Genomic DNA, 14,421 nt, shown 5'->3' on the forward strand with positions numbered 1-14,421 from the left:
TTTTTCAATAATTTTTAATTTTTTTGGAATTAAATATTAGTTTATTGTTCTTTTTATCTTAATATTTTTAACATTATAAAAAACTGAAATTGAATTGGACGCCATTGAGCTAAGTTATAATCAAAATGTACAAAAAAAAAAAAAAAAAAAAAAAAATGTTTGCAAAGGGGTTTTTTTTTTTTTTTTAAATATTAAATATCTAAGTATTTTTAAAACAAGTTTTAAAAAGTTTAATTGACGTGAATTTTCTAGTTAAATAATTTTTCTGACGTATGCTTCCCATATATATTTAAAAAGATTTTAGAAGGAATTATTCTAGAATATCTCATTTTTTCTTTTTCTGAACTTAAATTGTTAATTGGGACTTAATTGAACTTAAATTGTTACTCAAATCTTTGAAAAATAATTTCTTAACACGTTAGCTCATCTTGGCTGGTGTATTTTTTTTCTTCCGTACCTTTTTCTTTCATTTCAGTTTTTCATGTTTAAAGCGCTTTATTAATTTAAATAGGACGGTTTTATTAATTTACCAACGTTTCGAACTGACCATTTATATAATTAAAAATAATCAGTTTTTGAACGTCATTCTTTGCATCAGTATCACGATTCGTGTTTAGATGATAAGTAATTAAATATAATTGCGAAATGAATGTAAAATGCCAAACGATTTTTATTGTGTGTGTGTATATATATATATATAATATAAAGTGGTGCTGTTTTTCTCTGTTTCCATTTCTATTTTTATAACGATAAATTAATATTTTGAAAACAATTAGATCAAATTTAATTTTGAATCAAGTGTAGATGATGTGAAGGGATTTTTAAGTTTTTGTTTCGAATTCAGTTTTAATTGGAACATTTCCGACAGATTTCTAAATAACTAAATGTATGAAGCTTTTGTTTGCGTAGTGTGGCTAAATAGATTTTTACTGTGAGAAATCTTTCAACTGTGGGAACCTTTCGTATAATTATCTACAACCGTCTTGTAATGCATAAAAACTTATCTGAGTAGCAAGACGCTTGAAGTTTTTTTGTACCTAATATATTGCATTCGAAAGAGTTTTATTCTACTTTCTATCGATTTATCTTATCGGAGTCGATAACTAAACGCTTTCTTAAAACATTTTTTTTTGTATACACAAGATAAAACACTTGCGGTGAATATCTTCAAGTACTTTTCTTGTTTAATCAAAATCATAAAGCATATAGTTGACTATCGTTTTCTAAGATTATTTTTCCCATTCAGTTTTCTGCTTTTCAGAAAACCTGTTTTTTTATGACAATAATTTAAAATTGTTTATCTTTGACTTACAGTTTTCAGTACGTGAAGAATAGTTTAAAATCTGAGCGAATTGATGTGATATTTGGATGTTCCCTTGCAATCTTGTTCTTGAACAACTACATAATAAAGCTTTAACTTGCCGAAAAATTTTTACTTTTGGGTCTGATGTTTTTAAAATAACAATCATGCGTACGATATGAGAAAATAAAATTCATGAAAATAAGATGTTATGAGATACTCTTATCATATCATTAGTTTGGAAATCGCCGTAAAATCCTCTCCCTTTCCGCCTTTTTTTTTCTCAACCTTCCAGTAACTATTTTTTTTAACAACCGGTTGAAAATGAAAATATTTGCGAAAAATATAAAATGTTTTCGCTAGAAAATTTTTAGCGCAGTCTGACCAGCACTGATACTTGTGTCATGGAAAGATAATCTTCAGAAAATTTTGTGTTTATTAATGCTATGTTAACAATGAAACGCTGTTTAGCAGAAGATAATTTAACCTTTAAATATTTATAGTCAGTTTAAAATTAAAAAAAAAAAGACAAAATTTCTTAACGAAAATTTTTGAAGATCTTTTTATGGAACTTTGCATCAAATATAATTAATTGTTGATTTATTATTTCATTTATCTACATGAGCTGTATAAACAGTGGTTGCCTATTAAAATTCAGGTAATTTTTTGCTGTTTATTTTAAACATTAAGTGGTTTAATTTATGCTTTCTATGTGCTGTTCTATCATAGAAAAATTTTATATGTTACTTTACATAAATATTGTAATACACAAAAAATTTGAACTCGAAATGTTGACAAGTCTCCATGTTTCAGATCTCCATGTGTTCGAAAAACACGTTTTTGAAATTATTTCTATCTGTCTGATTATGTACATCATAAATCAAACACGCTTGTTGAACAAAATAATTTTAGTATCCGAGTTTTGTACGAACTCATTTCTGTCAGAATTTGAACGAAATCCATTCTAAGAAAATCTGTCTGCCTAGAAGTTCAAATATAAGTGAACTCAATAACTGCAGATGTAAAAGTGATAAAATTTAGTACAAAATGTAGATTCATAAATTTTTTTTTACCATACTTGTCAAAGGCTGACTAATTGTCAGTCTGTTCCTTCTCATGCATGTTAATCCAATGACTTAAATGAAAATAAATAAATAAATATTTGAGCTATAACTGGGATTCTATGTCAAATTTTGATTTTCAATCGGTTCGGAATAAGCGCCTAAAAATACATATTCGAGTTTCAGGAGTTATGTATATATCGCCAAAAATCTCGCGATAAATTCAGTAAAAATGCTAGATTCATTCCAAATATCTTATTTTGTTACTACCAGGTATTCGCCGCCTTACCCAAGATCTGCAATTTTATGCTGGAGGAGGAGGATAACACATTTACTAGAGAGCGAAGCTGAAAGTTTCGGTGAAACCACGCTCGCTGGTAACGCTCAATATTTGATTCACTGTGGAGTTAGTCTCTTAACGCTTTCTTCGTATTGTTGACTTGTATATTCACTGATAGTTATGTGATTCTAGTACTTTTAATTTATAAACGCTTAAAAGTACATAAAATGAGCTTGTTTTAATATTAATTTCGATACAATTATGAATACCAGTTCGTTTTGATTTGATTTTGCATAAAATTGAATTTCAAAAAGATAAATTTCATATTTTATTTAATATTTAAGGCTTCATTTAAAAAAAAATAAGAAATACCAGTTTAGGTTTTGTGTATAGGATTAAATTTGTCTAGAATTTTCTTGACAATTGTTTGTGCATTACTATTTCCAATGAAATAGTAATTTTTATCTACATGAGGACTAACAATCGCACGCAAATCTTAGTTCAGATAATTTTAATTACTTCATATCAAAGCTTCTTTTAATTTAAAGTTGCTTACAAAAACAAATTTAAGATATTGGAAGATTTTTCTTTTAGCTTTATTTTTTTAAATATCTTTGAACAAAAGTGTTAAAAACATATTTAAAATTTTCTTATAACAATTTTAATTGAAATTTTTATTAATTACCTTCAGATAATGCTTCATCTATTAAAAATTATCCTACTGTGGGGTCATCACAATTTTTGTCGTAAAAATGCGCTGTAGAAAATTTTATCTATTCAAATGGTATTTGTCGTATTTTATCTATTCAAATGGTAATGTGGCAAGTTTTGATTTAAATGAAAAAAGAAAAACATTAAAAAGATAAAATTGTAATTGTTTTTAAATCCTTCCTTACCTCTTAAAACAAGTCCAGCATTTTAAATTTCTTGAAATCTTGCAAATGCTTCATTAATATTGTTTACTTGATCATTTGGGTCTTCCTTTTTTGGTTTTATTTTATAATTTTTTTAAATTTTATTTTATGAATTCCCTCATACAGTTACCGGCTTTTTTAAATGAGCACTCGTGCGAAAAAAACTGGTGAAATGGTGGTTTGATGAAGTATGTGTCCCAAAAATTCGGCCTCTTTATCTTCATTGTTTGGGAGTGGAATTCTTCTGCATTTGATTTGGCAGGATATATGTAGCGCACAAATAGTCCGACAAAAAAGGATTTATTGGCAGGAAAGATCGAAAGTTAAATTATTACTGACCTCAATAAATGCAGTTCGTCCTTCACCTATGTTAACGCTCCAGTTGATTAGCATCCGCATTCCTTAAGCAATTAGTTAAATCAGTATGTAATTTTATTTGAAACTTCGCGCATTATGATGCGTGCTTTTCTAAGGTTAATGAATTTAAATGTTATTCGGACTGAAATCAAACTGACGCCATGCCCGTCAAATTCCTTGTGTCATTATACTTTTGGTGTCTTTTGCATATTTTACAGTAAGGAAAAGATGCGATATCACAGCACGATGTAAAATGACGTGTAGTTTGTGTCAGATGGCATTCGTAGTTACATTTGTCATGTCTGTGACATCAGATTAATTATCTGTGTAAAATCACGAACATCTTTTAGAAATTAAATAGAAGAGAGAGGTCAGATAGCCCTGATCGAGATTAAAACAATGAGTCCTTGCTTTAAAATGTATACTTCTCACATGGCGATACGAGTACGTGGATGAGAGAAGTACTAAGATATTAAATAGGTGGACATTCGGCTCTCCTGGAAATATAATTATGAGATTGACTTATGTACTTTTTGCCGGAAGGTTGGGACATTTAGGGTTCTATTTATAATTCCTGGTTGATGTTGTGACAGTAATCATTTTAATGATGCCGATATAGATATGGTGGGTTGTAGCTCACAAGGTTTAAAAAAAAATTTATAAAAAGAGTATAGAATATTTTTATTGTTTGTTATTAAATGGTGTGTCGTGTCTAACAGTATTATACGAATAAGTAAAACCATATACTAGAAGCGATGTTGCATTTTATGATTTTGTGGTGTGCTTGTTATAGTATCTGTTGCTAAAAAATTAAGGATATGTTTAAAGTTTCATAATATGATAATCTGGTCAGTCCAGCAATCTTTTTTTAGGAAAATAAAAACGTCAGAATTTAAAAAATAAATGTAAAAGATTTAAAGTGTTATTTTTGGCAATAAAATTTAGAAAAGAACAATGGTAAGAAAGAAATCAGTAGATATGTATTTGTTCTAGCCTATTATTATCTTTGATTCTTAGAAATCTGGGGGAAAAAACAACTGTATGAGTCTTTATTCGACTTGCAATTAAATCTTTCGATTATGGCGTATTTGTGCATTAGTGTTTTGTGCGAAACAAGTGTAATTTCTTTTTAATATTTCAATTTCGACGTAACATATTAACATCAATATCTATCTTCCGTTCTTTCAGATGCATATTTACAATGGTGATTCAACACTTCTATGAAATGAGACACCTTTATGATTTGTTTTAGTCATTGCATAACATTTTTGAAAAATAAAATAAATCTACTTTTGTATTCAAATCCGATTGCAAGGCTTGTTTATTGCCTTGCTTATAATTTCTTGAATTTATGCTAATAAGTATGAAGTTTTGGTATTTCTTTATTTTAGTTTGCATTTTTCTTTCCCGGGTAAATATATGAATATTCTCCTTTTTTTGACATGAACCTCTCATTATTTGCAAGTAATAGTCTTTATGAAGAAATGAATAATTGGTATTGATTCCATTTATTTGCACTACGTTTTAATAATTTTTGCTGAACCGAGTGAAATTTAAGAGAATTTACACCGCATCTCTAAGTTAGTTTACTATTCGTTTCAGGAATATGCTTTCTCTTTTGGGCGATTTTACGCTGAAGAGGGATTTATTTATAAGTAAAATGAATGGAATTCTGGAAATTTTTTTTTTATATTTACACTTTGGTCCCGTTAAATGCGTTTTGTTTCAGTTCTTTTTTTTTTTTCCGCTTGTAATTTTCAATCTTACTATTTTAATTCGAAACTTAAATATGTATTGCTCATATGATTAGTTTTAATTCCGCTGTTTCCTTTCTGGCATTAAACATTACGGCGCAGAGGGTTTCCGTATGTGAGAACGGGCATCTACCTGTACCCTGAACCGGAACATTGGGAAATTAATGTTCGTTCGGATTTTCTTCTATAGTTCACTGTCATAACTCACACCTGTTATTCATATTTTTCATCTCTTTTGTATTAGTTATCGTAGAGAAAAGGTAATCTAGATTGATAGAAAATGTGAGTTACATGGAATCAAGGCAACCATTATATTAAGACGCCAATGATTCTGCCTGGTTCTAATTACTATTAAAAGAATTACTAGAATCAATAGATTCTAGTAATTCTTTTCATAATACGAATTGGATCCTGCTTTACATCAGGTAGCCTAGTAACTGATCTAATTAAAACGTTATTATCAATAATATAAAACTTCAGTCCTCAAAAGTACTAATATTTTCCTATTAATTAATACTACATTCTATATTAAAAATATTAGTTAGACTAATCAGAGACTAATTAAAAAAGTGGAGGTACTCATCAAGAAAGAGACTGAAAATAGAAAACTGATTCATTATTGATTAATACATTCAAGGATTATTATATCTAAAAAAATTACTTCCTCCTTCTCAAAGTGTATGGTTGTGTGTCGAACACAACCTACCTTTTGCTACTATTACAAAATTAATTTAGGAAAAATTAATTTGCCTTAGGATGGAACTTTTAGTTTTAAGAACGTATTAGCATTAATGTATTACAAATTTGTTGCAAAATAGTTACTTCTTAAAATTGCTTATTCATAAGATAGGCATTGTCTTAGGGATATTTTTACTACCCTAGCAACACGGCAGATCAGTTTCGCGATAGAAAGTAACACAATCTTATGTTTTGGCAGCGAATTCATTCGAGGAAAATATTTTTAGAAGACAATCGGCGGTATTTTCCATCTTATTTTTTGGCGAAGATTCTGTTTTGTTTTCTTAATGAGTTGCATAAGTTGAAAGAAATTTACTGTTGTAATGTAAAATAGATGACGACTTTCTGCTTCCTCACTATTTATTCTATTCCTCGATATTGAAATTACTGAGTGGGGGAAATAAAGGAATCAGATTGATGTTCTATGTTTTCATAGTTCATTATGTTCTATGTTTTTAAAAAAAATAAATTTGTTTTAAAACTTAAATCTGTGTCTTATGTAAATGCTACCGTTAAAATGTAAAATTCGCTATCCATATATATAAAACACTAATGTTCTTGGTACACAAATAGTTCTTTCTTATTGTCAAGTAGCAACAGTGAAATGTAAACAAATCGTTATTGGATCATTTCAGACTGCTTTATGAAGCGTTTTTGCAACTGCATTGAATTCATCGATTTATTTTATAATAAGATGCAAAGTATTATTAGAAATGACTTGGAGAGGGTTTGCCTTGGCCCCCCAAGCCACCATTCCTGAATAAAGATGTAAAAGAAATAAAATAGAAGTTTAATCTTGTACAAAAATAGATCTAACTTTTACATTTGGTCAATCTCTTATTACTTACCTGTGGAACCTGATGCCTATATATTCCAAAACTGTTAATCTCACACAAATATTTTTTATATTATTTTAAAACTCAAAAATTGCAATTTGAATGATATCAATCTTATTTCTCTATATATTTTTTATGTTTAATAAGTTTTTAAATTTAATTTAATACACAGTTTGTTAAAATGTTTTTAATGCTATGATGAAATCGAAATTCATCTTTGAAAACATTAAATTGTGTTCTTCGATCAATATTAAAATTAAGATGAAAAAAACTGATTTGTTTGGATATTTCAAAATAGAATTTCCATAGGTTTTCTATTTTCCCATTAAATGTATAAACTTTTATTAATTTGCATAATAATTTGTAACAGTGATTAATAAATGAATTTTTTTCAGTCATCACAAACAACAAGTTGAAATTAAGAATTTGCATTTCATTTTAATAGTTTAATAATGTAAAACATTAATAATCTGGCCAATCAAGCTGGTCGCCAAAGATGTCTAGTTCCATAAAATACAAATATATTGCTATTGCAGATGAAGTAAGTAGAAGTATAAAATTGTTCTCTATGTTTTTATTAGGTTTTTCATAGAATTGTGATCTGCAATCCCATTAAATACACTAAATTACTTTCTTGCGTTGAAAAGCTTTTATTTAATATCGTTAGTTAAGTTTAATACAATTGCTGCATCAAAGTTAAATCATTACGAGAACATATTGCTTCCTAATTGGGCGTTTTCTTATTTCGTTGGTCTTATCCTTTTACTCATTATATTAAAGCTTGAAAATTGTGAATCTTTAAACTTTTAGTAATTAATTTTTTTATTCATGATAATAAATGAAATATATTCGTAAGAAGAAACTTCAAATGGGCCCTGTTCAATTTCTGATTTCACTTTTATGCTATTGCTGACAAAGGTTTTGAGTTTTTGTACATGCTTATTTTTATATGCATTGTATATTTATGCATGCAAATCGGTATTCAGATGTTTATTGTATTTTAGTTTATTCTAAAGTAGAAAAATATTATTGTTTGCTCTTTATAAGAAAAGAAATTGTAACTGTTATCTTTATGACATCCCCTTTATATAAAAGAATTTTGCGCAATGGAGTTTTGAAGCATTTTAAAATTTATGCACAATATTGTGTAATAAATTATAAAAAAGTACGAAGCTGAAATATTTGTGTGAAAAGTAGTAAATATTTTTAAAGGAATTAAAAAAAATGTTTTGCACTCAAATTTTAATTAAAGTGGAGTTTTAAAACTAGTTTTTATTTTTCTATATAAAGAAATTTTTAAATTGAATGCTGGTGTTGACATTTTCAAGATTTTCTTTATAATAATTTTTTTTAAATGTCGAAAAGGTCCCATGCCTCCTTAGAAATAAACGAGGAGCTCTTTAAATGATATAAATACAAGGATGTAAAGAAAAGCAAGGTTTGAATCACAAATAAGAAAGCAATATGTAAAAAAGAATAACTTGCATATGTAGAAAATTTTTATTCTACAGTGCAGTTGTCTTAAATTAGTTAATTTTTACAGTCTAACTGGTTTCATGGAAAGGCTGGTAAATTTGTGAAATTAAATTAATTGCACACTTTCTGATGAATTATTTTATGAAATAACTTGTATGTTACGATCAACGTAAAAGAACTGTTTTACGTTGATCGTAACATACAATTTTTTTAGGGTATTAAATATATTTTATGTTTTGGAGAAGAGTAATAAGTGAAGCTAAATATGTTTCTGTCTAATTTCTCTCTCTTTTTTTACTATGTGTTTGTGCTTTGTTTAAGTTCGTTTTTTGGCTGGAAATCAAACTAGTTTCTTTTTTATCCTTCCTAACTTTTTTCAACCCTTTGTGAACCTTGAATTTTTTTTTTTCCTTTTGCATTTGTGTACGACATTGACTCGGTACTTGTTAGTGATTAAAGCATTGGAATTTCTTAGAAGTAAATATCTCATGAGCTAATTGTTTGAAAGTGGATTTTTTGTTTTGTTTGTTCTCTTGTACGCATTCGAAAGCAAGTAGTCCGTTTGTATTCATGCATACCAGCTCGTGCTTTTAACTGTGGAATAATTTTGGAATCTAGTTTATACATGCACGTTCCTAATCTTTGTGTGCAACGAGTTTTGTTAAATTTATGAAGATATACATTGCTGAAAATTAAATGCAGATTATCAGCTCTTTTTTCTTTTTGTATAATTTGTATAAATTAGCCAAAGTATGGTTGGAACATTTCGGTTCTTTTCCCTCCCTTTAATGAAAATGGGTTGTACTCATAATTGTATTAAATTATGATTTGTATTATTATTATTATTTGATTATTTTCCTATTTATTAAAATTAAATATACGATGGCGAATATTGAAATACGGATTGTAGATTTTCTTATATGACATTGTTTAAAAGTGATGAATGAACTCTGCTCGATACCTTTAATTTAGATTCATTTAATCACCTTGTTAAAACTTATAGCTTCACTGAAGTTTCATAATACAAGTTGGAATTTAAAGCTTTTACTTTAATCGTTTAATATTAGTTTTTCTTATCAAAAAAATTTATATATATAATGCAAAGATTGCGAATTTTCATTAAAAATGAAGACTCGGGAATTAGAAATTATTTCGACATAATTCACTTTCGACGATATAATATTTAATGAAGCATTTTCCGTATTTATTTCGTGCTCTTTAACTCTCTTTGAAGATTCACCCATGACCATTTAAGAGAATGTGAAAGACGTGTCTATTAAGTGGCAAATAGTAGTGGGAATAAGTGGAACTAAATATTAAATTTGTTTTAATGATAGCGCTTTCTGTAAAGCTGGTTCGTTATATACACACAATTAACTTTTAAGTATAAATGAGATAAATTAGGAATAAGTTCGAATAAATAAATAAATGAGAAAGAAGAAAAAATTGAATCAGAAAATAAATAAAAATGAGAAAGAAGAGAATAAATAAGTGAGAAAAATAAAATAAAAAAATAAACGAGAAAGAAGTTGAATCGAAGCAGGTGAGCAGTTTGGTTAAAAGAAAGATTTATCCTCTCTCTCTAATGTATATTCACGTTAACGTACGTGGCACAGAAATCTCTTATTACTTACTGTCGAATGTCAATAGTCAAAAGAAAACAGATCTTTATTTCAGCCTCGTTGAATACTTTTACAACTGTGCTTATTCGACGCTTCGCTAATTAATGGAGTTATAAAATAATAGAAATGCTCTGAGAGAGCTTACCATGTCAGCAAAAATTCTATTCATTCAGACGATAGAAGATGTAAAAGAAATCAAGAGATAGACATTCAACAGAAAGTTTAATCCTGCACGAAAATAAGATTAATCATTGCCATATAGGGAAAAGCTGTGACTTATTTATGGAGACGACCATATCTTCCAAAACTATCATTTCATAAAGTGGCTTTTGCTTTTTCCCAAACCTAAGAAAAAAATTACATTATATCAGTTTCATTTCTATAAAAATTTATTTTTAATGAATTTTTAAAATTTTAGTTAAAGTTATTACACATTATAACATTTTTTGGTACTTTGATAGAATTCAAATTCATCCATCATAAGATTCAATCGTGTGCTTTTGTCAGTTTTAAAATTAAGATAAAAAATTGCTTTCGTTGGGCATTAAATCCGAAATAATATTTTGACATTCACTTTTATTTCGTAGTATATGCATTTTTACGTTAGTATTTTTTGTACGTTTAGTATTTATTGTATTTGTTTCCTTAATTTTGTTCACGAAGTTAAAGCAACATTTTGTTACTTATATTTTAGGTAGGTTTTTGTGAAGATAACCTATTTTGGTATGTTTCGAATTATCGAAAGTTCTTTGGATAAATATCCTGAAATTGTGAACAATGAATGCGATGGATATGGAAAACATCCAGCTAATCCATTCGGCGTACGAAATGTGATATTGTCTCGATGAATAAATGTATAAACGCTCTAAGCCTCAAAAATGATTCTCGTTATTGAAAAAATTCTTTAATTTGGTAGCAAAAGAAACAACATATTATTTTTCATTTTTCACATTGCTACATCTCTTATATTCCATTTAATATCTTTCTTGGGTCTTACATCGGAAATTATTTGCTTATTTGTGTTTTAGCAGAGAAAGTGGAATCTTAGCTAATAGGTGCTGTGACATCATTGTCTGGGGTATTCAACAAGAAGCAAAACTGCAACCTGTTTCCACTAAACATAAATAAAAGACCGCTAACCTCAGTAACTTGTTATCGCTGCAGAAGAGTGCTTTCAAGTGTGTTATGTCATCGATTGAAAAAAAAAAAAAATGAAGTTGTTACGGGTCGGGAGAGGGACTAAGGGGAGGATGAAAAAAACCCTCGTCATTCGTAGCAATTTCTCCCTTGTGGTAGCTTGCTTTTATTATTTTCGAATGTGTAAAGTGGTGAAAGGACCTGCTTCCGACTCCCCTCCACTGTCAAATTTCGAACCCACGTTTTATACCCCCTTCCTGTTTTAATGCGTGAGTCATGTTATATTTAGGAGGGGGGAGACACTGGCTTTACGTGCAACGCATAGGAAGTCAGTGATTGTGTTCTGCCCCATGCCTTTCAGTTTAAAAGCCAGCGTAGTCACACTGGAATGGTAGTCATGGTGACGGAGACATACGAGGTATTTTTATGGATATCTTTGCTTTTTAATACACATCCATTTCTTTAAATAGATTTTAATCTCATGTGTGTTTTGACATATGTTTATAAAAGCTGATGCAGCTGCAGCAATATTTGTTTCTTATTTGATTTGAGAAAACCTAGGGGGTTTCTTTTTCTTTTCTTTCTTTCTTTCCATTTTTTTTGTTTGTTTTTTTGTTCCGTCGCGCAAAACTTATTAAAACTTATCGTGTTTTCCATATCATCATGCATGGATTGATATAATGAAAAAGTCTCACTAAAATCTTATCTTTTTATTTTCATTATATTGTTGATGGTGGAATTAGAAAACTTGGGCCATATTTTGTTTTCTTTGTTATTTCCTTTGATTTTTCAATTGTTTTCTTACTGTGATATTCTTTTCATTCGATTATGTATGGTATTTGTGGATATATAAATACATTTTAAAAATTTTTGTGATTTGTTTATCTGATATATAAAAGAGTTTTATGAAGTATTTATACTACAATTATGTTTTATTTTTCTTTGAAATTCTAAAACAATGTTTTATATTAAAATGCCAAAGCAAGACTTTTTAAATTATGTAACTTTCGATAATTGAAAAATTTTTAGGAACTCTTGAATATTTTTTTCAGCAGTTTTTTCCATTCTAATAATTAAATATATAAAAAAGCATTTTGATTTGAAACGTTTTATTTAAAATAGAAAGGAAATCATAATTTAATGTATTCAGCAAGGATTGGCCCTAAATGCAATTTTCTAATTATATTTTTACTTTTTCGTTAATTATTTGTTTAATATTAAATTATTATATAATTTTTAGGTATCTTTTTCAATAATATGATTTTGAATGCAAAAAAAATTTTAAACGCTTTTTATTTCCTTGTTTTTTTTTTTTAATATTTGTAAAAAAAATTTCAAAACATCGAAAATTTTAGTAATGTTTACAACCGGAATTGTTTTAATTCATTATATTTACTATATTTTTTCTTTGAATTATTTAGTCCTGTATTTTTTAATTAAATGTTTCTCAATGTTGCACCTTCTTTCGAATACAAATAAATTTCTTTTGGTTAATTTTTATATATTATTTTAGGCTATTAGCCATATTCTGTTATTATCTTTAACTCTTGCTGTTCTGTAGGTAAACGAGATGCAATGATCTGAAATTGCATTGTGCGGTGCCGCGCTTACGTCAAAGGTCGTAAAATGTGTTTTGTCGCCTTTTTTTCTCTTGGAAGTTTTAGTACCTATATTTAGTTTCGAAGCCAAATGCAGAGGGATTTAGCTGAGTTTCTAAATTGGGTTCATCTAGTTGCCAAAGGGATTCCTTTTTGTCCTCAAACTGCGTTGTGATGCATATGTGTTAGCATGCGTCTCCTACGAGTACGTATTTGCTATTCCTAATTTTATTTTGCAAATACTTCTTATTTCTCAAAATACTTCTTATTAAATACCACATAACATATACCCCTTCCTATAAAAGAATCAAAGTGATTTGAAAAAAAAAAAAAAAAAAGATTCTTGTTTTAATCGAAGTTATGTGCTTGTGTATTTTAGCTCTAAATAGAACCGTTTAAACAAAAGGCATAATTTTGTAAATATTATTTCAATATTGGTTAATTTGCTTTAGCCATAAACATTTGGCCTTTTTATTTTATTGTGCGAAATGTTAAGAATTTCTAAGGATAATCAGTGTTATTAAATCTAGTGAAGAATGAAAGCATATATTTTAAAACTGAGAATATTTATTTTCGAATGTTTTAGTTTTCTGCATTGTTGTTGCAAATGAATTTCTGAAAGAGTTGAGTGCTCTGGTGTTTTGAGATTCAAATCGCTTTGTAAATACATTGTTCATATCTGATTATCTACAAACTACCCAATATATATTTTTTTAAAGTATTCTGTCTCTTTCAAATTAAATTATTTTTTCAGCTAATCATTACTTTTACAGTTTCAGTTTCAAATTTTTATTCATTGTGTCGAGGCATTAATTTTATTAGTTGCTTTTTATGTCTTTCTTCCGACTGTTGATATTGGTTCCGATAAATGGTTATTACATTTCGAAATCTTGCACAATTTCGGTATTTCGTTCATTTATAACCCATTATAAAAGTTCAAGTACATGCTTCTCACTTTTTCACTTTAACCTCACGTTTTTTAGATTAGATAAGGAGTAAAAATTGTGACCATGTATTTAGAAAATAACAGGTTTCATATATAATTGAACCTATTTGTTTTTACTCTGAATAAGTTGAATGAATTTTCCTTTTAAGATCAATTCGTGATCTCTCTCTCTCTCTCTCTCTCTTTTTTTTTTTTTGCTTTACTCTCCTGACTTTTGTATGAGCATGTATTTTTAAAACATTTTTCTCTTTTTTTCGGAGGTTGCCATTGGAATTGCGTGGTTCATCGAGATTCTTAGAAGAGATTTGCTTTCAAAGAAAAATTCTCACTCATAGTATTTTTTAAAAAAATTATCTTCCGAGGTTTTTTTTAAGCGAATGTTTCTAAATACACGTAGCGAAG

General features: G+C 28.2%; 1 protein-coding gene across 13 annotated transcripts in view; it reads left to right on the forward strand.

Annotated features, from left to right (window-relative positions):
* The window catches only part of LOC129981785 (ankyrin-1-like), a 187,332-nt gene that overhangs the window by 72,918 nt on the left and 99,993 nt on the right, over window positions 1–14,421 (forward strand). Inside the window, exon 1 of one of the 13 annotated variants that reach the window (XM_056092799.1) lies at window positions 11,815–11,893. The exons of 11 other annotated variants lie outside the window; for them this stretch is intronic. In XM_056092799.1, the coding sequence (XP_055948774.1) occupies window positions 11,864–11,893 (30 nt within the window). In that variant the 5' untranslated portion in view covers window positions 11,815–11,863. Of the gene's footprint in view, window positions 1–11,814; window positions 11,894–13,180; window positions 13,279–14,421 lie in introns of those variants that run through there. One more of the 13 variants, XM_056092800.1, reaches the window with a different exon arrangement.

The sequence above is a fragment of the Argiope bruennichi genome, chromosome 8, assembly GCF_947563725.1.
Source record: "Argiope bruennichi chromosome 8, qqArgBrue1.1, whole genome shotgun sequence".
Lineage (NCBI taxonomy): Eukaryota > Metazoa > Arthropoda > Arachnida > Araneae > Araneidae > Argiope > Argiope bruennichi.